Source organism: Tachypleus tridentatus, chromosome 13 (assembly GCF_004210375.1).
Source record: "Tachypleus tridentatus isolate NWPU-2018 chromosome 13, ASM421037v1, whole genome shotgun sequence".
NCBI classification, from domain to species: domain Eukaryota; kingdom Metazoa; phylum Arthropoda; class Merostomata; order Xiphosura; family Limulidae; genus Tachypleus; species Tachypleus tridentatus.
This window is the reverse complement of record NC_134837.1, coordinates 195539247-195565277: the sequence shown is the minus strand read 5'-3', so window position 1 is coordinate 195565277 and position 26031 is coordinate 195539247. Positions and strand designations below refer to the sequence as shown.

Sequence of the window (26031 nt, the reverse complement as noted above, 5' to 3'; positions counted from 1 at the left end):
CACCTGGCCATGTTGGGCTCTCCCGTTGGGCCGAGCCGAATAAGTCTGGTAGGGCAGGCCTAATGAGTCCATCATTTATCCCTGCACTTATTATTAGGCATTTTATACCATAAAACAAGCATACATCGAGCACATGAAAGAGAAAACTTTTAAAATTAAACAAACGTCCCTATTTTAGTAAAAGCTCGAGACACTACTAAATTTGTTGTAAGGTTATAACACTATCGATAATGAAGATGGTTGACAAAACTTATAACATTTCATTTAAAAGTTTGAACATTTCAAAACAACCTGTTCCATCATCAGCGAAATCTGAGAATTATGTTAAAAATGATTATTACTACAATCGTAATATAATCATTAGTTTATTTATTTATTTATTAGGAAAAGTGGAAGTCTATGAATAAAACAATGATTACATACAGGGGCGTAGATCCTGGGGGTGGGGTGGGGTGGAGGGTATACATCCCCCCTTCATATTAGGTGGGGGTATGGTGCATACAATCATCCCCCCTACAGTTGGGTCTGTTGAATTGTTTTATTGCATCACAGACCTACAAATTGTGTGTTTGTTCTTATGATTCTCGTGTTCTTACCAATCGAATTACATAAGTAGGCCTAGATGTAGGCTTTTTCAGTAGCCGAAATGTACATCTTTAATACAGGCGTGCTTCTAAGCTTTTCGATCTAAGCGATAGTTCGTAAGTATCAGTCAGTAGTCCAAAGTATACATGCAAGTATCGTGGCAACATGATTACTCTGTGACTGCACGTTTACAGCTTTCAGGTTTACGTAATCAGATATTACTAATTTGCAAATTGAACAGTCCACATAAGTGGTTGTAAAAATCATTCCCCCCATCGGGTGTAAAACATCTACGCCTCTGATTACATAAATATATATATATCAAACTATAGCTGAGTTGCGTTTGAAAATTTAGAAGATCTTTAGGTCTAAAGTCCTTTGTGATGAATTGGGCTGTTAAAGAAATCAATTCTAAATTTGAACCACACGGATCACTGTATCGTGATTTATCGTACTTACACCCAAAAATTTTTTTGGATATTATACGAGGAATCATTTTACAGCTCAAGTTTTAACATAGCTGTATCAATCTGTAAGTCAAAAAGATATATCCGTCATTCCAAGTGTTCTCAGTGATGATTTGATAGGTTTTCCTTCTAAACTGGATAAACTTAAATTATGTCTTTCACAGGAATACACATAGTTATAGAATGAGAATTCTCACTGACAATTCATACATTTCTAAGTGTTTGTTTTAGAGTAAAGCAACATGGAGTTATCTACTGTCCATCATAAAGAATCAAACCTCGGACTTTGGCATTGTAAATCCTAAACTTACTGCTGTCCCACCAGAGGGATGACTTCGAAGTGAAGCTATCCATTTGATACAAGAAGTGCACAACTTGTTTTACAATCTTAATTCAGTACAATAATTTTAGCAGTAAATATCCAGGGCTGTATCAAGTTTACAGACTCTCACTTATGAGGTTAAGGCACTCGACTCGTAATCTGAGGGTCGCGGGTTCGAATCTTCGTCACACCAAACATGCTCAGCCGTGGGGACATTATAATGTGACGATAAATCCCACTATTTGTTCGTAAAAGAGTAGCCCAAGAGTTGGTGGTGGATGCTGATGACTAGCTGCTTTCCAAGTCTTAGACAACTAAGTAAAGAACGGCTAGCGTACATAACGTTTGTATAGCTTTTCGCAAAATTCTAAAACAAACAATCTTACTTATGAAATACTTTTCCCCAAGATACTTCAAGATGGTTATGAATTGAATAACTTTGGTAATGTTAAATAATGAAACGATCACATACAGTGCAGATGTCTAACACAAAATAAACGCCGCTCATCATTGTTATTCCTGTAATTTCGCTTTGTTACCTTCCTGTAATACATGTGCTGCATATTTAAACCGAAAATTAAAATGATTACTATGTAAGTTTAATTAACTTATAGTGTGGTAAATTGTCTTTTTTGTTTTGCACTTGGCACGTGACTAAAATGGAAGAATTGTGTAATAAGAATTTTATTTTTCAATTAACTTACTAGTTTAGATTGACACAAAACTTCATTGATGAATACAAAGGAGCTTAACAGTGAACATTTAAAAAAATAGGAAAAATTATACAATTAATTTTTTGTATTTTAAAGAACGTAATCTATATTTATATAACTTCACCATATTACATGTTTACCCGCGTTTACCTCTTCTTAGCATACCATTCCACAAACACACATTGGATATATTATAATAGACAGACACCACAAACACACCAAGCACTATGTTATAATACACAGACGTGACATGATTACAGTTTATACATTCTGAAAGACTTTGTGAATTTATCGAAATGCGAAAAACAGCCTCTTTAGTTAGTCCTAGTAAACGCATCATTCATGTATCTGTTGTATCGTCTATAACATATATGTTTATAGCATTAGTGTTAACTTAGGGGGATGGTAATACAACACCTTTTGAGATTCTACAAATCCCACTAACGGCCCCTGTCTGTTATTAAAAATGCTATTTCCATTAACAGTAATCCATTTTGTATGAGTAATTACTTCTGTCATCAATCAATATGCATACAAAAATTAATTCATGTAATATCGGCGGTTATACGGCTGTACGCTACCTTGCCATAAATCAACTGTTCAGTTCTCCATCCATTCCATATACTGTTTCTCAACTTCAATACAGGTGACTTAGGATTCTAATGTCTTCACAGTCTGCTACAGCAGACTGTAAGACATCCATTAATGTTTCACAGTGTACCCTTTTAAAGTCTATGAGACTTAACTAATGGCTTCTTTTTTGTTTCTATGGCTCTTTGTCCCTCGCTGGTACAGAGGCAAGTCTACGGATTTACATCAGGGGCTCGATTATCTTCGATGGTTACAGCGGATAGCCCGATATTGCTCTGCTGTAAAAGAACACATACCTTCTATGGCTCTTTATTGTAACATCATAAGGCCGAATAAGTTCTTTCTTATTCTGTAACATATTTTTGAACAGTTTTGGGCTTCTGACAGACTATTCTGCCTTACGTTTGTTTTCATTGAATATTGCTTTATTCAGTACTTTTGAGGTGTGATTATTCAAGTTTGTTTGCTTAGAATTAGGCACAAAGCTACATAGTGGGCTATCTGTGCTTTGCACACCACGGGTATCGAAATCCGGTTTTTAGCGGTGCGAGTCCGCAAACATACTGCTCTGTTACTGAAGAGCGTGATTATTCAAGCTGACAGCCCTCTAATTGTAATATTCCAATGCTTATGTTTCTTGTACCTTGGAAAAAATCAGACATTTAAAAACATACCTGTATTAATTCACTTCCGAATTTCAACGAGATATTTTTGTTGTTAAATACACAATGGGCAATTTGTCCTGTAACCAGCATAGTTACAGAAACCCGCTCAGCTCCCATACTTACAACCGAGTCACAGTAAGATATTTAGTTTTTAGAATGCTGGTTTATTCTAAATATTCTTCAGGAACCCCGTCTATGTTGTAAACGCTTCCTTTTTTTTTAATCCTAATGACTGACTGTACTCAAGTTTACAGAATTAATGAGCCATTGTCCATTGGTTCTTTCAATTCTAGAACCTCTTTAAAATAGAATATTAATCAACGCAATGGGTTATCTGTGCTTTGCCCACCACGGGTATCAAAACCCGATTTTTAGCGGTGTGAGTCTACGGACATACCGCTGTGCCACTGGGGGGAAAATATGTAGGACTAAGTATATATTCAGTAAACATACTACGTATTTCCAAACGCTTTGCATTGTGTGTGTTTGTTTTCTTAAAGCAAAGCCACATCGGGCTATCTGTTGAGTCCACCGAGGGGAATCAAACCCCTGATTTTAGCGTTGTAAATCCGTAGACTTAGCACTGTACTAGCGGGGCACGCGCTTTGTATTGTTTAAAATTGCACTATTCTAACAACATTCACCAATAACATTTATAATTTACTGAAAGAAAAATAAAAGGTAAATTTCTCATCCCATTACAGTGTTAAACACATTATATATAATACTTTCACAAAGTCCGATATTTGTATTTATTAATTTCAAGTTGTGTTCTTTAGATTAAATATGTGTTTGTTTGTTTTTGCGATATAAGAAAACTATGTTATTTGGTTAAAGAGTTTATATTTCGTAATGAAATAGCTTTTTGTGGTAAATTATGTTTCATAGCAAAAAAACATCGTTTTGTAGCCTCCTGAAGCTGGTTTGTCTCTGTTATATATTGATGTATATAAGCTATATGCTTAGTATTTTAATTTAAAAGTTTGTACGCTAGAGGGAGTATATTATTACATCATGAAGATGTAACATCTATATACATTTCAAGAATGTTAAGGTCTCTATATAATACAAGAGTTTCGTGTTGTAAGCAGAAATAAGAGAACATGATAAATATAATATTCTTTCAATTACTGAGTTAATGAGTTATCAATTCGGTACCAGTTAGCGACTCTGAATTTACTTAGCATGCTTTTTATAATAAGTTACATGAAAAATGTGCAAGTAATTTCATAAATAAGTTAGTCATTCAATTATATCAGAGTTCCTGTTGAAACACTATTTGTTATGTTAGGTCCAAAAGCGAACATAATCTATAGCAAAAAATATTGAAGAAACAAACGAATTCGTTATTATTATATGAGCAGGACACGGTACTGTTATTAACAAACAATCCCAGCAAACCCGCCCAATGATACAATGCACTGAAGTACTGATGTTAGGAGTGGGATTATTTTGGTGAAAATGAAACAGAACTTTGACTTATTTGCAAGATGACAACCACACACAAATTGAAGATAATGAAAGTGTGGGAAGATGAACGAACAGAAAGAGACAAAACAAATTAGAAGAAGAAATAAGAGAACACAAAGTAGAAATATATGGAACAAATGGAAGGAAACCAAGCATACGTTTATAGAAACTTCTAAGAAGAACTTCAAGTAATCTTTGTATGTGGTGTTATGGTACACTATGTCCATTAGATAAGTATAGAAGTAAGCGCAAGAACGCACATTAAAGAACTGTTGAGAGAAGAATGAAATGAGCATCGATAGGAAAAATATAACAAGTAACACAAATTATGAAGAAAACTGTCAACTTATATCAATTTGTACAAGTATCTGTGCTACCACTTTATAAGGATTCGCTCCATCGTTATGGAATGGTGACAGACACAGATCCCAAAAAATAAAAAAAAGACAACAAACTATCAGCTATTACCGTATGCAACCTTTAGCAGAGCAAAATAATTTGCAAACGTTTAGGCCTTTTCAACATGAAGTTAATAAAAATATTATAACCAGAAGTTCAAAACCTTCACGAAAATTTATAAAAAATTACTGGAACCTATTTGAGGAAAGATATATTTTATACTAATTATGACAGGTTGAAATTAATAGCTGTTACAGCTATTACACCTTTTTAATCTGCCATATATTTCTCTTCAAGCATCTGCAAGAAAGAATGAGAATCAGAATAAGAGAAACGATATTCAAACTTTCTAAACATGTGGCAGATACTTTCATATATTACATCTGTTCACTGAAAGAGAATATACTGGTTAAAGAGAAGAACATTTTGGATCACTCGAAGTGAAACAAAAACATCGTTAAATAATCCAAAACAATAGAGGATTTCAATGATAAATGAAAAAGCTTTAAACGTATTTAAGAAATAAAAGAAGTTTTTCAAAATTGAGCGGAAGGTTCTACTAAAGCACTTGCCAAAAGAAAAGGTGTTTAAAACGAATCACAGAAAAACACTGATATCTCCTCACATATCATGAACATCTCAAAACTACACCAGCAAATTTCCTAGTTTACAATACACCTACAAATCGAATAATTATAATCATTTGCATTTGGTTCTGCTACTCAAACCTTAAACATGGAATTGCTCTTACGCTCTTTGCTTGATTTCGTTACAGAAAACAGAGACATTTCATTCCATTTCCTTCAAAAGCTAAACAAAGAAGCTGCCGTAATTAAAAACGTTTCTAATACTTTTACCATGAATGCTCAAATGATACCAATCTGTTTCCACTGACGAAGGTACAGAATTTATAATAAACAGGGTAAGGGCCTCAGGGAAGCAGTTAATACTTAGAAATACCTCAGCTGATTAGCTGGAATGAGTCCCAAGGTTTGTTTTGAATAACGGATACATAAAATTTAATTCAAATTTTAAAATCAAATGTACACGTGTAGCAATGTTGAATAGAGTTCCACTACTGTTTGTTTGAGCATATTATTTAACAACAACAAAATTACATAGACGGAATCAGAAGGAAACATCAATCCAACCATTTGATTCAGATTTATTGATGATGTATTTCGAGCATGGAATTCTAGTTTATAATCATTTGTACATTCTCTGAATATCTTAAGTTCTTTCAACAACATTATATGGGAAATAGACGAGTTACAACAAAGGCTTTTAAAGCTCTTTCTCTTCATTATTTCTTACATTAGGTTGATTTGTTTTGAATCTCGCGTAAAGCTACTCGAGGGCTATTTGCGCTAGCCGTCCCTAATTTAGCAGTGTAAGACTAGAAGGAAGGCAGCTAATCATCACTACCCGCCTCCAGTTCTTGGGATACTCTTTAACTAACGAATAGTGGGATTGACTGTAACATTACAACGCCCACGTGTAGCTTTGTGCAAATTCAAAACAAACCAAATATAAAGATCTTGCCGTTACATAACAGGCGTATTTTATTCATTCTTTACAGAAATGATTTGCACCTGAAAAACACATGTGCCATGATACCAAACTTATATTATACTTACAACATACAAGTGTTTTTGTTGTATGTGTACATATTTAATAGCTACCTGTATTACATCAAAGGCGAACAAATGGTTATTCAACTTTGTTGAGCCCTGACCAGATAACTATGTAAAAATAAAACATTTTTACTATGGGCCAACAAATCTGTAACAAAACAAAATAAAATTATGGAAAACAAAAAGTATAAATGACATTACTTTAAAGTAAAAATGTTTGCTGCCACAGTACCATAGTACCCTACAACACTGGTGATATTTCGTACATCAGATATAATCAAGTCAATAGACATAAAACTAGAAATAAAGGTATGGATTTAATAAGAGTTAGGAACTGAGGCTTTGGGGGTTCTGTAATTCGACTTTATTTTGTAACAGATTTTCTGGTGCGATTTTGTATTTGTTGGCACGTATATCCATAAGAAACGTTGTATATTTTACACACTCAAACGTTCATTTTATAGCAAAGACAATGGGCTATCTGCTGTATCCATCGCGGGAATCGAGCTCCGGATACTTGTGTTGAAAATCTTTAATGTAACGCTGCCCTATGGAGACACACACACACAGATATATACACACATACACACACGGCTGTCATTCGCTACTGATTAAGGATTGTTGAAGTAATATAAACTACCACCAATGATCCTACACTTGTGTGTGAAAAAAACCTACTATGCTAATGTTTTCTGTGGCATCATAACTCTGCTAAACAACTTACGAAAACTCTTTTATAAAAGAAATTCGAACATATTAAAACAATACAAAGTCAATTATGGTGAGTTATAGCTCCATAACTTACTTGAAGGACAAAACAGTCAAATTTTCCACTTTTCTTAACAATGATGGCCTGAACACAGACGCTATCTATGAAGAAACAACAGAAATTAGATTTCTCAGAATAAATATACTTATAAACATGAGAAGACTATTTAGATTAGCAGGAATTGAATTTTATCTAAATCGGAATTATATATATACCAATGTAATTCAGTGGACTTATCATCAATAAAAAATAACATTTTAAATAAGATGAAACAGCGTTAAATAATTTGTAACCATATATTGTGATTAGTTTATTTCCTCAAACTGTTCAAATCTAAAGACGTTTAACGTTTGAAAAGAAACACTTTGGAAGTCAGCAAAGATTAACATATAATAATAAATCTTATATAAAATGTTATATACTATTATAAATCTGAGTAACATTTAAATATATCTGTCTTTATTCCTTGGTTGAAAACACCGTAGTACTTGTTGTTTCGTGTTTTTTCTTTCGCTTAGAGCTACACAAAGGACTACGTCCCTAATTTTGAGCTAATCAACAGCACCCACTGCTAACCTTTGGACTACTCTAGTGTTGTTGTTGTGTTTCACCTTTAATATTACACCATACTTATACCACCCACGTGCAACATTCATACTTAAGAGAACAGGCTTACAACCACGAAATTTTTAGGCTTACACTAAGATTACAAATAACAGTAAATTTGAAAAAGAAATTCTAAAAATAACACAGCAATCGGAATAAACATCATTTACTGTTGTAAGCCTGCAAAATAATAAAATATGTTTACCAATATTCCTTTGATACACAATTTCTAACCAGCACTGCTTGTTTGTTTAGAATTAAACACAAAGCTACACAATGATCTATCTGTGTTCTGCACACCATGGGTATCGAAACCCGGTTTTTAGCGATGCGAGTCCATAAACATACCGCTGTGCTATTTGAAGGGGGTCTCTCTAATCAGCTAACTAACTTCAGGTAATTACTTCTAACTATACGTAATTATTAAAATTTCTGCAGTATTAGCTTCACTTATAGAAGCTTAACCACAGTAAATTGTGTAACTTTACTTCACGTGTAAGCTTTAAACCCAAACTAAGTTTAGTAAAGTTATCATGCATGTTTATAAAAATTATGAATGATCTTGTTAATATGTATATAGCCAGTTGTATATTAGCTCCAATAAATATACATTATATCTCCAGAAGTATTAATATTTCACCTGATTTTCTACCCGGATAATAACACCAAATTTATACACAAGGGAAATTAAACCTTCATAACTGAACTTAGATTTTATCTCATTCATCTTTTTTGCTTGTTTTTGAAATTTCGCGCAAAGCTACACGAGGCCTATCTGCGCTAGCCGACCCTAATCCAGCAGTGTAAGACTAGAGAGAAGGCAGCAGGCCATCACCACCCACCGCCAACTCTTGGGTTACTCTTTTACCAACAAATAGTGGGACTGACCGTCACATTATAACGGCCCCACAGCTGAAAGGGCAAGCATGTTTGATGTGATGGGGATTCAAACACGCGACTCTCGGATCACGGGTCAAGCGCCTTAACCACCTGGTCCTGCCAGGCCTTATCTTTTTTGGGAAGGTAGATACATCAAGTAAGTGTGTTATCATATATAAAGACTTACTCTTCTACTAACATCTAGTGTGAGGTGGTGTTTTATCTGGTATAAAGACTTACTTTCCTACCAACAACTAGTACGAGGTGGTTAGAAAACATTTTTGTTGAGAATTAGTGTCATTTAGGGAAATATTATTTGAAATTACTCTACTGAAATTACTCAACTTGTAGAAGCTGTTCAAATTTAGCCAAACACTGTGGCATTTCTAGTATTTTTATCCAAAATGACATTTTATACAACACACGCACACACAGACCGTGGCTAAACAGTCAGATCAGACGCCATAATATTTCAAGTTCGGTGACCTCTAATTCAAACTGGTGACCAAATGGAGAGTAATTTGACAGTTTCGCCCATCATTTATCAAACTGATAGAAATGAAATACTGTCACAGTTATGAGGCCGCTATAGCTGAAAATTCAAAGCATAGGCAGTGACATACTGCATCTCAGTCCTTGAATGTTTATATTCATTGATAGCATTAAGTCACAGTATTCGTCACGATATAAGCAACTTCAACGTTACCACTAACGAAAAAACAGCTTGTTGTGTCTTTCCTCTTGAAAGTAGCTTACACTTTGTTTACGTTTTTATACAAATTTATCAAAAAGTTTAATATTTCAGAGTGATTCCATATTATAAAATAATGTTAATCCCAAGTCTTTACATTTGTGAACGATATATTTAAAAATACGAGCAGGTGTACAAATAAAACAAAGTATTTATACGTACAAGACAAACTATAGCTTTCTGGTTAGCTTCTGCTTCCCAGCTATTGGGGCAAGAGAGCAGGGCAAGAATGAAAACGTTTGTACAGGACAGACATGAACTGAAGGCTCAGAACAACATCCTAGTGCAATACTATTTCACAATTCTAAGATTACATGTGTTAGCGATCATTCTCATCATATCTGCATACAGTAGATACAGCATAAGTATCTACTTATGCCACCACTCAGAATGAGTACGACCTTCTCCAGAAGTGTTTGTTTGTTTTCTTATTTCGCACAAAGCTATACGCGGGCTATCTGCGCTAGCTGTCCCTAATTTAGCAGTGTAAGACTAGAGAAAGAGCAGCTAGTTATCACCACCCATCGCCAACTATTGGGCTACGTTTTTACCAACGAATAGTGCGATTGATCGTCAAATTATAACCTCCCACGGCTGAAATGGCGAGCATGTTTGTTGTGACAGGGATTCGAACCCGCGACCCTCGGATTACGAGTAGTGCCTTAATCACCAAGATATGCCGGGTCTCCTGAACACGTCCAAATAAAATAAATAAATAAAAAAATTAAAGTTATTTCACAACTATGGAAAAGCAGAAAATGGTTATATTTCCAATTGTAACTGTTTATTGAAATTTATAGAAAGCCATTACCTGTCAAATAATACGCAGGTGTTTCTAAATTAATTCTACTCACATAAGATGTGTTAATAACTGTACTAATAATATTGCACATAATTTAAGCATTATTAATTTACATGTTACTTTATTCGTACACAAAAATAAAAACGGAGTATAGAAGTGTCTAATAAATTTAGGGTCATTTCTGGTGATAAATGAATTTACTGATAAGCATGGTTAGCCCGTTTTTGTTTTTGTTTTGCTTTATAGAGATATTTTAACAATATAAAATAATTGAAAAGATCCATATGTAATACTAATGTTCTAAGATTGATGCTGCACTAGAAAAGTCAACAGGACCTCTCTCATCAAGATGACAATGTTTGATTTACCAACACGCAACTATAGATATTTAATGTGCATAACACAGAACAATCATCATTACATGGCCCATTTCTATAATCATGTGGCCCGTCATGTCTACGTGGTTAGGGCGCTGGATTATTAATCTGATGGTCGTGGATTCGAATCCACTGTCACATCAAATATGCTTGCTGATTCAGCCGTGGGGGCGTCATAATGTGACGGTCAGTCCCACTATTCGTTGGTAAAAGAGTAGCTGAAGAGTTGACGGTGGGTAATGATGACTAACTGCCTTACTTTTTGTTTTACACTGAAAAATTAGAGACGGCTATCACAGATAGCCCTCGTATTGTTTTGCGCAAAATTCAAAACAAACCAAACAATCAATAATCATATCTAATGTTCCACAGAAAAATATGTTATTCTTAATTATCACATCTTACATATTTCACAATTCAGTATACTTCATTTATTACATTATTGTACATTTAATACACTAAATGCCAAAAGGCATTTAATTATAATAAATGTTAGATGTACATTCGGATTATCATAAATTAAAAATATAATTCATGTGCAAATAGCTTTAACAGTGTTATGGGTAAAAATAATCTTCCTGTTTTGGTTGATAAGTCTCGCCATTAAACAAACATAACTTTAAATTGTATCTACAGTAAAGAGTAAAAGTCTAAAGGGTCACGATTTTGTTGTATAAGTGTTTGTTTGTTTGCTTTTGAATTTCTCGAAAGCTACACTAGGGCTATCTGCGATAGCCGTCTCTGATTTAGTAGTGTAAGACTAGAGGGAAGGCAGCTAGTCATCACCACTCACCGCCAACTCTTGGGCTACTCTTTTACCAACGAACAGTGGGATTGACTGTAGTTACATTATAACGAACCTACGGCTGAAAGGGCGAGCATGTTTGGTGCGACGGGTATTCGAACTCGCGACCCTCGCATTACGAGCCGAACGCCTTAACCCACCTGGCCATGGTGTGCCTGTTATATAAGTGACTGGTTAGGCTACATTTGGAGTATTGTGTTTAGTACTGGATTCCATACCATAAGAAGGTCACTGAGTTGTTAGAAAGGGTTCAGAAGAGGTTAATTAAGATGATGACCGAGATAGAATGGTTTTCAAGACCTTAAAATTGCATTCCCTTGAGAAGAGAAGTTAGATTGACAAGTTTAAGACTTTAGTATTAATGCGTAATCTTTTTTTTTTTTCACACGTAATGGTGGGAGTGGGAAAACTAATGACGTAGACATAAACTTGAGCGGGAGCCATCATCAGTTAGGAGACACCTTTCTCTTTCTTACTGTGGTTGCCTTTTATATTTAAATTCAAGAGAATTTATTGAAAAGCTTGAAGAAAAATTAAGGACTAGCTACGAGTTTTTTAACATTTCGTGTACTTTAATATATTGAACAGCTTCAAAGAACAGCAAGTCCTTTCTTTTCCTTAAATTTTATTCAATACGTTCTGTTAAAAAAAAGTAGCCTAAATTACTGCACAAAACGTTTATGTTTCAAACTGAATGCCAGTCCTGTTGCAACTTGAAACAGTTTGTTTGTTTTTTTTTTAGAATTTCGCACAAAGCTACTCGAGGGCTATCTGTGCTCGCCGTCCCTAATTTAGCAGTGTAAAACTAGAGGGAAGGCAGCTAGTTATCACCACCCACCGCTAACTCTTGGGCTACTCTTTTACCAACGAATAGTGGGATTGACCGTCACATTATAACGCCCCCACGGATGGGAGGGCGAGCACGTTCAGCGCGACGCGGGCGCGAACCCGCGGATTACGAGTCGCACGCCTTACGCGTTTGGCCATGCCAGGCCACTTGAAACAGACATTAGTTAATGTTTACAGTTAACCTTGTATATAGGGCAAAGTGTAAAATGTAAGTTGGAATACAGAGAATTACTTGAAGTTAAGACCCGGCATGGCCAGGTTGTTAAGGCACCCGACTCGTAATCTCAGGGCCGCGGGTTCGAATCCTCGTCACATCAAACATGCTCGCCCCTTTCAGCCGTGGGGGCATTATAATGTGACGGTCAATCCTACTATTTGTTTGTAAAAGAGTAGCCCAAAAGTTGGCGGTGGGTGCTGATGACTAGCTGCCTTCCCTCTAGTCTCATATTGCTGAATTAGGGACGGCTAGCGCAAAACCAAAACAAACACTCTTTGTGAAGTTGGCCCGGCATGGCCTGGCGCGTAAGGCGTGCGACTCGTAATCCGAGGGTCGCGGGTTCGCGCCCGCGTCGCGCTAAACATGCTCGCCCTCCCAGCCGTGGGGGTGTATAATGTGACGGTCAATCCCACTATTCGTTGGTAAAGAGTAGCCCAAGAGTTGGCGGTGGGTGGTGATGACTAGCTGCCTTCCCTCTAGTCTTACACTGCTAAATTAGGGACGGCTAGCACAGATAGCCCTCAGTAGCTTTGTGCGAAATTTCCAAACAAAACAAACACTCTTTGTGAAGTTAGGCCTACAACTTATGTGAAAGTAAATGTAGCCTGTAGCAAACGTTACTGAATAAATAATAAATTTGTTTTCATTACACGGAATGAAACTGGTATTATCTCTAGCCAAATAACAACAACAACAAAAAAAATCCCGCCCAATGATAGTATATGTTACAACACTGATGTTAGAAACAGAATAATTTTGTTGAAAATAAAATAGAACTTTAACACAAGAAATCGACTACGAAGTGAGATTAAATATTTTTGAGTTATTAGACAGTTAAAAGGAGGTACAGGAATAAAGCCAGAAAATAAAAAATAAACAAGAAGAAATTTACAGAAAAAAAAAATATCAAAAAGAAAGAAATAGAGAAATAAAAGATGATCAACAGGTGAAGATGGAAAGTTAAGAGTGGAGTTAAAAAAGGGTTGTTTTTTTTAATTTCACGCAAAGCTACTCGAGGGCTATCTGCGCTAGCCGTCCCCAATTTAGCAGTATAAGACGAAAGGGAAGGCACATAGTCACTACCACCAACTATTGGACTATTCTTTTACCAATAAATAATGGGATTGACCGACACATTATAACACCCCTACGGTTGAAAGGGCGAGCATGTTTGGTGTGACGGATAAATCGAGTGCCTTAACCCACCTGGCCATGCAGGGCCTAAAAGAAAGGACGTAATATTTAAAGAGTTAAGAAGAAGAATCAATGTGATTGAAGACAAGATTGACAAAAATTATTGAAGATATATTGAGGAATTACAATAAGGTTGAAGAAGTACAGTAGCCCATCAACAACATGCAGATAGATTTTTACAGAAAGTTCAATGATGTAAAAAACACCACTAGCAATGACAGAATATAAATTGAGAAAAGAACTTGGTAAATGCAAAGATCAAACCATCTACATCAACTGAAGAACACCAATCTAAACCACTACTTAATAATAAATATGGAATAAGAAGGCATATTTGGTATGCACCTTTTATCGCTACTGTTGTAGTATCTGTCTGTGACCAAAGGACCGTACTGGACATCCCCGGTCATGTTTCTTAGTTTTAAGTAAAATACACACTAGGCTACCTGTTGTGTCCAGTGAGAGGAACTTAACCCTGGACTCTGGTCTGTACTGCTGTCTCACCAGAGGGCCTCCAATCACGACACTGCCAAATGGTGTTTCAGAATTTGGCTGGCCAACTGAACAACAATGCTCAATCAAGAAACAAATGGAATATGTTAAAAAAGTACTGTGGCAAGTATATCAGGCTTAGTTCAAAATAATTTCCAGAATGAATGCACGGAATATTGAACAAGAAACTTTCCATTTTGCTGGCTATTTAAAAGGACCACATTTAACGGCAGTCTACCAGTTGAGAACAGTAACAGAAATTTACTTCTCTTTTCCAGCAGGTGTGGAGTGATACACCAGAAGTTAGTATACAGACTATAGTTCTGGACCAGGGTACAGAGTTAAAAAGATACTTTAATTGAACCCGGAAGAAGAGTTGGCAAGAATTGTCGAATTATCTAGCACAAATACAAAAGGTTGATCCATAAAAACGTTACGAATTCATAAATTCAATAAGACGAAGATATGAGAAGCCACAGGGAAAGGTGGTGTACATTTTTAAAGGATATCTAGTTAGCAGATGGAACTCGAAATTATTAGAGTTGCAGATAAACTTATAAAGTTACCAATTAGAAGTTATTTAATCATCACATCAGGTAATATGGAAGATCAACTCTCCGAGATGATAGTCCAGAAGAACTGATGAATTAGTCAGACAACTAGTTATACAGAATGGAGGATACGATCCATAATACACGATTCAGAGGACATATTGCATATTACTGTATGTGTATAATGAGAAATCCTTCCAAAGATTAGAAGAAAGAAGGAATTGTCACAGATGTGGGAAGTGTAGCTATTACAGTAATGTCTATAAGAAATCAAGGACTATTAATAAGCTAATGAGACAATACTTAATTATACAAACATGTAAAACATTTAGTTATTACTGGTTAAAAAGTGGTTTACATCAGTTGTTAGAAATTTACTAAACACTATATAACCAGAGGTTTTAGACTTCCTTATGATATTAATCTTTCTTTCTGCTTCAGCTTACACAGCAATGTGTACAATACAATGTACCATGGTAGAATTTCTGTGAGATATTGTAATATTAGGAGGTTAAAAGAGTAAACACGTAAGAGCTATTATGTGAAATTATCACTACCTCTAAAACTATATTTCACATTTTCACAGTTGAAACTAACAATGAATTTCACCTTCCATAACTAGATATCCTTATTAAGATTGCGAGTTAGCAGTTTCTTTTTTCTTATGTTTAATTATGATTTTGCTTATTGCTTATGCACTTTCCTTCTGTGTTTTAGTTCAGTTATAGTTTTATTTATTTTAAGGGGTAATTCACTCGACACTTGGTGTACGTTAGACATAAAAAGGTCGTTTTTGTATTAAGACATCAACATGATTTTTCCTTAGTGGTGATGTACGAATACCAAGCCCCTGGTTGATTATGGAAAAACTGATAAGTGGTTATTTATGAGACATGTAATTTCGTGATCTCGCAAAACAATAACAAGCTTTAAGACTCGAAGTTAGACGGACCAGGATAAGTGAGAGTGGAAATAGATTAGATATTTGTTAAACTACAATAGTTATAGTACTGGATCTATGTTACTGCAAGCAATCGCTTGAGCCTTATTTGTCATTTAACAATACGTTTTTAAGAAATGTTTAAAGTTGTTTTTGTGAATCATCTTCGGAATGACGTTTTTATAATTCTACTTATTGGATTTTTCATTATTTACTCATTTATTATTCTTGTGGTTTTGATATTAACAGCTTTACTTTCCTAGAATATTGGTATTTGTGTACCTTGGAGACTGAACTATTTCTTTACAAAGTCCTGGCGAGGTATTACTTCGTCACTAACTCATTACCCTCTCGTTGATTGGCTGATTCTATAAATATTCTAATTTCAGTTATTTCGTACTCTGACAGTAGCACGATTTATTAGATACATTACTTGACTAATGTCTTTATTTGTTATTTTACGAGATATATTCTAGTTATTTTAAGGTATTTTGTACTCTGATAGTGGCAATGTTTAGAAGGTAGATTACACGGCTAATGTCTTTATTTATATATTCTGATTATTTTCGAAGTTATCCGTGTAGTCTTTTCGCATTTAATATACATCTTTATTGGCCTGATGTTGTAAAGTTGTAGCCATATACTAATTATTTTGCTTTTATCGCGATATGAAACAAGTAAACCTGTGTTTATTTTACGCGTATCTCATAATTTCAGGCGTAAAACCTGGATTTTACGCTTCTACCCCACACCTAAATTTTTTTATTTTTTAACCTTACAAGAAGCTGTTTCACACAAAAAGTGGAAGATTGTCTGTTGAAGTTAAGTATGTTTTAAAAAGAATAGCGTTAGAGTTTTTATTTAGGGGTATCGAGTCGGAGACAACAGTAGTAGTTCCTGGCAGTATTAGAACGATGGAGTAAAGTTATTATTATTATTTATTTTTAGTTAGATTTTTCTGGAAACGTTAATATGCTAACATGTACCCTCTTTGGTTATCTGGACGTTCAAACTTTTCTTAGTACTTCAAGTAGTTAAAAAACAAACTGCTATCACTTTTATTTTAATGTTGAGACGCAAAGTACATACCTCTATCAGCAAGTATTAGTATACACAGAACCAGGGCCGACCTAAACACTGGCCACTCGTTTACTGGCAAGAAACTCGCATAGAGTTAAATAACCAACTTTAATTAGATGTAATCCAAAAACTGTCAATACAGGAACCACCATAATATTTTCGACTCCCGAGAAAAAAAACAAACAATAATACGAATTTAAACATATTAAGAATTTATTCTTAAATAACAAAGGATTTCAGAAGTGCACGCAATCTATATCGTTCAGATAAGAGCGGCCCAATAGATGGCGGCGAATGTTTATTCATTTTCTGCAGTTGTTTTAGTCCATCTTACTCAATCAGATCAAAGTTAGACAGGTTAATGTCGTTAGACATTATGCAGGTTAGCACAAATATGAAAAAAAAGTAAACTTGCGTTATATATTTACGTGTTTCTCTCGCAAAAAAGGGCAGTATATTATTCATATTATAATTAGATTAAAACTTTAAATCTATTTCAACAAAGTACTAAAATACGAGGAAATTACCAACACAGTTATATATTTTTCGTTGATTTATTTTATTATAAAGGTATTTTTTGTATTTTTAACGTTGACAATGAATATTATCATAAATTTTACCATTTCAAATGCTAACTACCTTGAGTACATTTGGCGGATTTTGTACTTTAGTAATCAATAAATAATGAAAAAAAAACAACATAAAAATAATAAAGCAGCTACTCTCTGCAATACACAAAATATTTATTACTTTTCATGTCCCTAATGCTACTAAACAGTAGAGACAGCTAAAACGCTCGGCACAGCCAGGTGGTTAAGGCATTCGACTCGTTATCTGAGGGTCGCGGGTTCGAATCCCCGTCACACCAAACACGCTCGCTCTTTCAGTCGTTGGGGCGTTACATTGTCACGGCCAATCCCACTATTCGTTGGTAAAAGAGTAGCCCAAGAGTTTGCGGTGGGTGGTGATGACTAGCTGCTTTCCCTCTAATCTTACACTGCAAAATTAGAGACGGCTAGCTTAGATAGCTCTCGAGTAGCTTTGCACGAAATTCGAAAACAAACAAACAAAATACTTAAAGATTCTTCATTGCTCATAGTGTAATTTTTATTGAGATATAAGTGTGTATTTTTTTCTGATAGCCATTAACAGCAACTAATAAAAATAAAGCAATGAATGGGAACACAAAATATGTGGTGTAATTTTCCTCTAGACTTACACTGCTAAATTAGGGGCTGCTAGCGCAGGTAACCCTTGTGTAGCTTTGCGCGAAATTTAAAAACACAAACAAACAAATCAGTTATATGTATTTGCTCTCCGCCGTTTTGAACCAACAGACTAGATGTAAGAATTAATCAAGTACACTCATCCAACTCTTTGAATACTCTTGTCTGACTGCCACTCTTATAAAGCAGGACCCGAATTTGTAGCAACCACACACGAAACTTTAACCCTTGGATTTATAGTTTGGCACGTTAATCACTGTTCATGGTTTTTGTTTTGTTTTTTAAATTCGCGCTTAGCTACTGCAGCTTTTTACACTGTAAACCTTCATTCTAATATTGTACCACTACTGTCTGAACTCCATTAAATTCCCGTGTCATTTCGAAACGTTTATTAGTTACGAAGCAAGAAATAATAGACCCATCTATGGTAGAAGTATTAAAATGATAAATAAAAGAAAAAAATTCCAGTGCAAATCAAAATGTCATACAGTCAGTTACCTTCTTCTGATATTTACTTCAAAAGCATGTCTTTAAATAAGTATAGAGGTTTCTATCAAACAACATATGGTAGCTCTGAGAATGTGATTGCTTTTAATATGTACTTAGTAGGCCAAGTGTGGCCTAATGGTTAGTGGGAATCCCATGATTCATGGTTCGCGGCGAGTTGCTACGAAGTAGTACACTCCGTTGGAATCATGTGTGCACTGTAAAAGTAATGTGCATATCCCACTAATCAGTCGTGAAATAATTGGTTGAGGCTGCTACTGACTGATTGTCTTCCTTCGTTCCTCTTTGTTTGTTATTTCTAAATTAGAGATGACGTTTGAGCAGATAGCTCTTTTTGTAGCTCTGCGCAAAAGTTAATTTTGTTTGCTTCTCGAATTTCCCGCAATGTTATCGAGAACTACCCGCGTTAGTTGTTAAACTGATAGACTAACGGGAAGACCGATAGTCAACATTACCTACCGCCAATTCTTGGACAAATTTAAGCTGTCTGCATAGCTGGATTTGACGGTTACACTTATAACGAACTCATGACCACGAATATTGTTTTGACAGTAACCGGCCACGAACCACGCGACATCAAATCAACAGTCCGTTACGCTGACTGGACCACGAGTGAAACTTCTGAAACCAAAAACTGCCATGCGTAATTCGATGATCGAATTTTCAACGTTAGTCACTATGGAATATGCAATCATAACTGAGAATGAAAAGTAATTTAATATTCCCGAATAAACTGAAAATATATACATCTCTCAGCAAAAAAACAAAAATGAGTGACATTAGTTCCATATTCCATATTATCAACTTTAACACATCTCATCTTAATAAAGTTTTGCTCCCAGCCAGAAACTTCATCAGAGGCTTATCTATCATTACAAGAGATTCTGTTGGGCTAGTAATAGTAAGTGAACCCTAGAAAGAACTTGCCTTCTCAGTCAGTGAAATATTGGACATGTTAATAAAATATTCTGGAATAACTGGTTGTTTGTTATTCACATATTTAAGATGTCATTTAGGGTGCTTGCTTCTAGAGAGAGTTGATTAAACACTATATTACTTATTCGACTAATTGTAAGACACATTACGTGCACGTAGCAACAAGAAAGCAATACATTCAAGCTTAATTCACATAATTATCGAGACACTTTACATAGTCTTGATACAGGCTTCCTTAATTGTGTAATTTGCATTTTCCTGTTATTTTCCTTTTCGCGATTTTATGTATTTAAAATTATACATATAAAATGGGCCTAATTACTCTATTTTGTTAGATTGAGGTTAAACTGCATTAGATTGTTTTTGGTGTTTTTTCTTCTTCTCTTGCGTTAATAAATACGTGGAAAGTGATAATGACTTTACACTGGAAGAGCCTCATTAATTCCAAAACACGTAATTTAGAACAACGGAGTCACGTAAGAGATAGACGAAACATCAACTAATAAACATGAAGTTATTAGCGTTTGGCATAATATATATTTTATTGTTAGCAGTTGGCAACACAAATACCAAAAGAAAGCCCAATAAATTTCATATATTGTGCCTTCACTTGCTCAGCAGTAAGATTTTGGAGTAATATCACCAGAATTCGGGGTTCCCTCCCTCTTGTTGGTTCAGGGCAGATACACCGTTGGATTGGTAGAAGAGGACCGATCAAATGGCCCACTCGTTCGCCCAATTTAACCCTCACGTTTGGGACTTTTTGAAAACAAAAGTCTGTCATAACAAACCAAAATTCCTTTAAGATTTGAAACAGCGGGTTCGTGATGTTATCTTATCCATCTCTACTGTTGTGTTGTAAAATACGTTTTTTCAGAATTTGAACGCAAAATTAGACTACTTTTAGCGAATAATAAAAAACGTGTAGAAGTGCTTTAGTTATTAAAACTATAACTTACAATCCTAGTACTTCTATTATTATCAATTTTCTTTGTTTTCTCAAACAACAATAAAGTTATTCAGCTTTATTTCTGGTGTATTCATTTTCGTTCACCCTGTATTTCTTTTTCTCGGCAAATACGCGCACGTTTCGGCGAATTGGTTTGTTGTTTGTTTTGAAATTCGTGCAAAGCTACACGAGGGCTATCTGCGCTAGCCGTCCCTAATTTAGCAGTGTAAGACCAGAGGGAAGTCAGCTAGTCATCACCACTCACCGCCAACTCTTGGGATACTCTTTTACCAACGAATAGTGGGATTGACCGTCACATTATAAAGCCTCCACGGTTGAAAGGGCGAGCATGTTTCGTGTGACGGGGATTCGAACCCGCGACCCTCGAATTACGAGTCAAGTGCCTTCTGGCCATGCTAGCCCACGAATCAGCTAAAGTAATTTAATTATTATTTTCAGATCGTTACACAAACATAATTCAAAGCTTTGTTTATTTGTTTCGGATACTAATGCAAAGTTACATAAGGGCTATTTGTACATACTTGTCCATGATGCTAAACTCTCAGACAACTGAAAACGTAACTAGTCAACAGCTCATACCGCAAATGTTGGGCCGCTTTAACCGAATAGTAGGTTTGGCCGTCACTCTTATAACGCATCCAAAAAACCCCAATTTGCGGGGAGCGATTTTGTGGTAAAGGGACGAGAATCGTGAATCTAACACCTTAGATTCACAAATGAGGCACACTAACTAACTATTAGGGCACGTCAGGCCCACAATGACATGGAATACAAATTAAACGTTTAAGTTGCGAAATGTTTATTACAGAAAAATAGACATATATATAAATGGCCATGCAATGTTTTACCCTTCCGCTTACGTCATCATCAGTTAAAGGAAAACAGCAACAATTGAACACAGTAGAGAATACAAGATTAAAATAATGTTATAATTATTAGAGCCAATAACGATAATAAAAACGAAACGAAAAAGTAAAGATTTTAAAATTATTTCTTCGTCCCCATTTGTACTGTTGGTAAATAGTCAATAATATTGTTGGTTCATTTTTTGGTGTTATCGCTTCACGTGATTAAACACTATTTCAATCTTGTATTTTCTAATGTGTCAAATTAATATTATTCTTTATATTACACACACTAGTGTATGTGGTAAGTAGTTTGAATAATAAGGGTTTTGAGCTGAGGAGTCTTCCTCAGTAGGTGTCTTTGATCTGTTGGTGATAAATTCAAAAATAAACGAACAGCACGCACTCCACTTTTATTCCAAAAATATATACATATATATTCAAATTGATTAAACGTATGCACAACAATTTTTTGTTTACATGACAAAGATGATAGGGTTATCATAAACACTATATAGTCCTCTTCTTCTTGTCAAAGTCTACTTAATATTCAATAGCTTTGGAATCTCAACTGACAAGCTGAATTACTTTTATCTATTCTTATTACACTAGTATTCAGTGCATAATTAATTTACAATTACACTGGGAGTTACTAAAGCGCTATAACTGTTCTTCCAGTAATCGTCTGGTCCTCTCACTTCAGATATATTCTGTTTCTTTTTTAAAAGTGCATTCGGGCTGGTTCAATTACTTTAGAACCATACTTTGACGGAATAAACTGTACTTCTTATATCTTTGAAAATTGTCAGTTTTACTCTAACGTATTAATCGTTAGGTCTTTCGCTGCTACAACAATTAACTTCATGTTTAACTTTTCTTTACCAGAACTTCCAATTTCCGTGAGTTTACTTTCTCGTCTGCTCTGTCTGTCTCTTCTCTTTCTTGTTCATGTTGTTGTTTAACAAATTTCCCTAGTTCACTGTCTTTTACGCCAAGATAAGATTCTATTTCTACTCATTTGCCAAAATACCCTGAAATTGTTGTATGGCGTAATTGCAATCTCTACACTATTTTCACTACTGCTATGCTGTATATAAGCCTATTTATTTCCTCTGTCGTTCACGTTTTATTCTATCGCCGTTTATCACTGTCTTGTCCGACCTTTTCATAGTGATATATATTAGGTAAGTAAATATATGGATGTGCAATTTTCTTTCCCCTGATGATGACTTAAGTAAAAGGTCGAAAAGTTGCATGGCTATTTTATATCTACGTGTGTATTTCTCTGTAATAAACATTTCACAAGTTAGAAATAATAAACTTTTTAAGTATGCACAGCGTTTAATAGCCGGGTTTAAATGTGAATAACGGACGTGCAAACTTCTCTTACACGCAAACGTTTCTTGATTACTTATTTAATCGAACAGCTACAAAATGGATTATCTGCGTTTTACTCTCCGCAGGGACTGAGTCCCGAATTTAATACCTCAGGCTTGCTGCTCAAACACCAGAGGGCATGAAACGAGAGATATTCCTGGGAGACAGCTATCGTTGCGTAAACTGCTTAATATTTTTGCTAATAACGAACAGAAATAACAGAATGACAGGAATAAAACTTATTAATCTGTGCAATTTAGGCTTAGACACAAATAAAAGATTCTCTGAAAACAAAAGAAAAACATCAATAAGTAAAACGAATCAGTTATAAATAATTCTTAAAAACATATATAATTTATTTCACTAGCCTTTAGGCTACCTAATCACAAGGCAAGCATTTGTTTTGGTCTCTCTCAAACCGTTGTCGTGAGGAGCAGATTTTAGAACGACAATACTCATTTGGTATTCAGAACCTTCTGTAAAATAAAACTACAGAACAAATGGGTTCTCCGGCTGTTAATATACAATAAAGTTTCTCTTAAATAATGATGATCCTGATGGTTTAAACTACTACAGCAGATGTACCACTTAGTACCACGAACTTTATATAAATTTGCAGCATTGTAATTCCTTTTCTTATGCCATTGCATTTATTGTCATATTTTAGAAGACACCGATTTTGAACTGAACCTCTAGGTTTAGAAATGAAATTATTTAAAGGTAATAAATTTCCTCAAACAAGACACGAAATTCCCTCGTTAAATTTGACTGTGCTGTTATGTTACAAGAAAACGTGATTCGATAAGATCACTACATTAATAGGGACCACTATTACTTTTCTGAAATATAATTATACCTAAAGAAATTACTGATTATAAGTAGGTTCTTAAAATATTTACTTGTATGACTTTTCGATCCTTTGTGTGGGTCATTCTTAGTTACACAAAACTTAGGATAAAACGAAACATAACATTATTGTTAATTCCACAAATTTTAGGATAAACGAAACATAACATCAAATTACACAAAACTTAGGCTAAAACGAAACATAACATCGTTTCTAATTACACAAAACTTAGCATAAAACGAAACATAAAATCATTGTTAATTAAACAAAACTTAGGATAAAAAGAAACATAACATCATTGTTAATAACATAAAAGTTAGGATAAAACGAAACATAACCTTTGGATACTTCATAATGATCGTACTGGGAATAAAATGACATACAAAAATAATAATAGAAATAAATATTTAAGGAAAAACCTAATAGGGTTACTTGATATAAATAAGTATAGATATACAAATTATATATTTTTATAAATTCTATTTTTAAAATTTGTCACCAAACTATCATTTTGTTTTGTAGTTTCAAATCAGGTGAGTAAAACACTTTTAATTTATACAACAATATTACTTTAGATAAAATATCGTTTCCAATTCCATATTACCAATCAAACTAATTCACATGGCCTACATACATACCTCTTCCCCCTTGACTGTTTTAAGTAATATATTTGTGATTTCTCTTTTTCTATATAGTTGTTTGAGTATATACATTTTTGTATACCCAGTAGGGTATAAGACCTCTTCATCCTTCCTTTTCATTGTTAGAATGGACTTGTTAGTATATTTAAAGTTGATACATGGGGGTCAGAGTGATAAACATAACACAGGCCCTTTTCAGGGCAATGTCCATGTATATTGTACTTTCAGATTATCTAAGTCCAGAACATAGGTGGCCTGTTTTATTTTAACACTAGTATGTGTGTATATATATATATATATTATTGCTATTTTTTATACTTAATTTTAACTTAATGATCTAATGTATAAATTAATCGGGGAGAGGTGTTTAGGACTCTCTTCATCATATATGCAATACTTGTTTAGTTCGCATAAAAACTCATTTTTCTCCATTTTTTATCGAAATATTTTATTGTACTATATAGAAGTCTACCTGGTATTATTTGTATATTAGAGTATTTGTGCATGAACTTTGAGGAAGTGGTTTTGGGTACTGTATATGCTGTTGTAATTAATGTATTTTGCATACAACAAAATACATTAATATCTGTGATTTGTTAAGCTGTTTGTTTGTTTTTTAATTTTGCGCAAAGCTACACGAGGGCTATCTGTGCTAGCCGTTCCTAATTTAGCAGTGTAACACTAGAGAGGTTGTTTGTTTGTATCTGAGCTTCAAACAAAGCTACTCGAGAGCTATCTGTGCTAGCCGTCCCTAATTTAGCAATGTAAGACTAGAGAGAAGGCAGCTAGTCATCACCACCCACCGCCAACTCTTGGGCTACTCTTTTACCAACGAATAGTTGGATTGACACTCACATTATAACGTTTCTACGGCTGAAAGGGCGAGCATGTTTTGTGCGATGGGGATTCGAACTCGCGACCCTCAGATTACGAGTCGAACGCCTTAACCCACCTGGCCAATTTGGTAGAAATATAACCTAATGAGTAATTTTTAACTTATTTATTAACAACGTTCTAACTAAATGTGACATAATGCTAAAACTGGCTAAATAAATTATCTGTGATTATATTTAGTATTAACATCCTACACAACGGTACAGAAAAAGGTAATTAGTCGGCAACACTAATGGATACTTCTAATGAGTATTCTGTCACGGTTGTAATTTCCTCAACTCCAAAAGTTCAGAGAATGTTCAGGAACATATCACAATTCAAGCAATACGCAGCTCAGCACGCTTGACCTCCTAAGTTGGTAATGAAAATATTAAAAAAGTACTTTCTTGTTGTTATTTTTGTGATTTTGGTTTTATAGACCAGATAGGGTTAAGTTCCCCGAGACTTTTTCTCAGTTGTATCTGGTTTGTTTTGAGTTTCCCGCAAATCTACACGAGAACTATCTGCGCTATCATTCCCTAAGTTAGAAATAAGAGGCTAGAGTCATCATTACCCACAGCCAACTGTTATATAAACGAATAATAGGACTAATCGTCACATAATAACGCTCCAACAGCTGAACCCATGACC

General features: G+C 34.8%; 1 protein-coding gene across 5 annotated transcripts in view; it reads right to left on the bottom strand.

Annotated features, from left to right (window-relative positions):
- The window catches only part of LOC143237832 (uncharacterized), a 247443-nt gene that overhangs the window by 77864 nt on the left and 143548 nt on the right, over positions 1–26031 (bottom strand). For all 5 annotated transcript variants that reach the window (XM_076477475.1, XM_076477476.1, XM_076477473.1 and 2 more), the window contains one exon: positions 7652–7716. In XM_076477475.1, coding sequence (XP_076333590.1) covers positions 7652–7716 — 65 coding nt within the window. The remainder of the gene's footprint in view (positions 1–7651; positions 7717–26031) is intronic.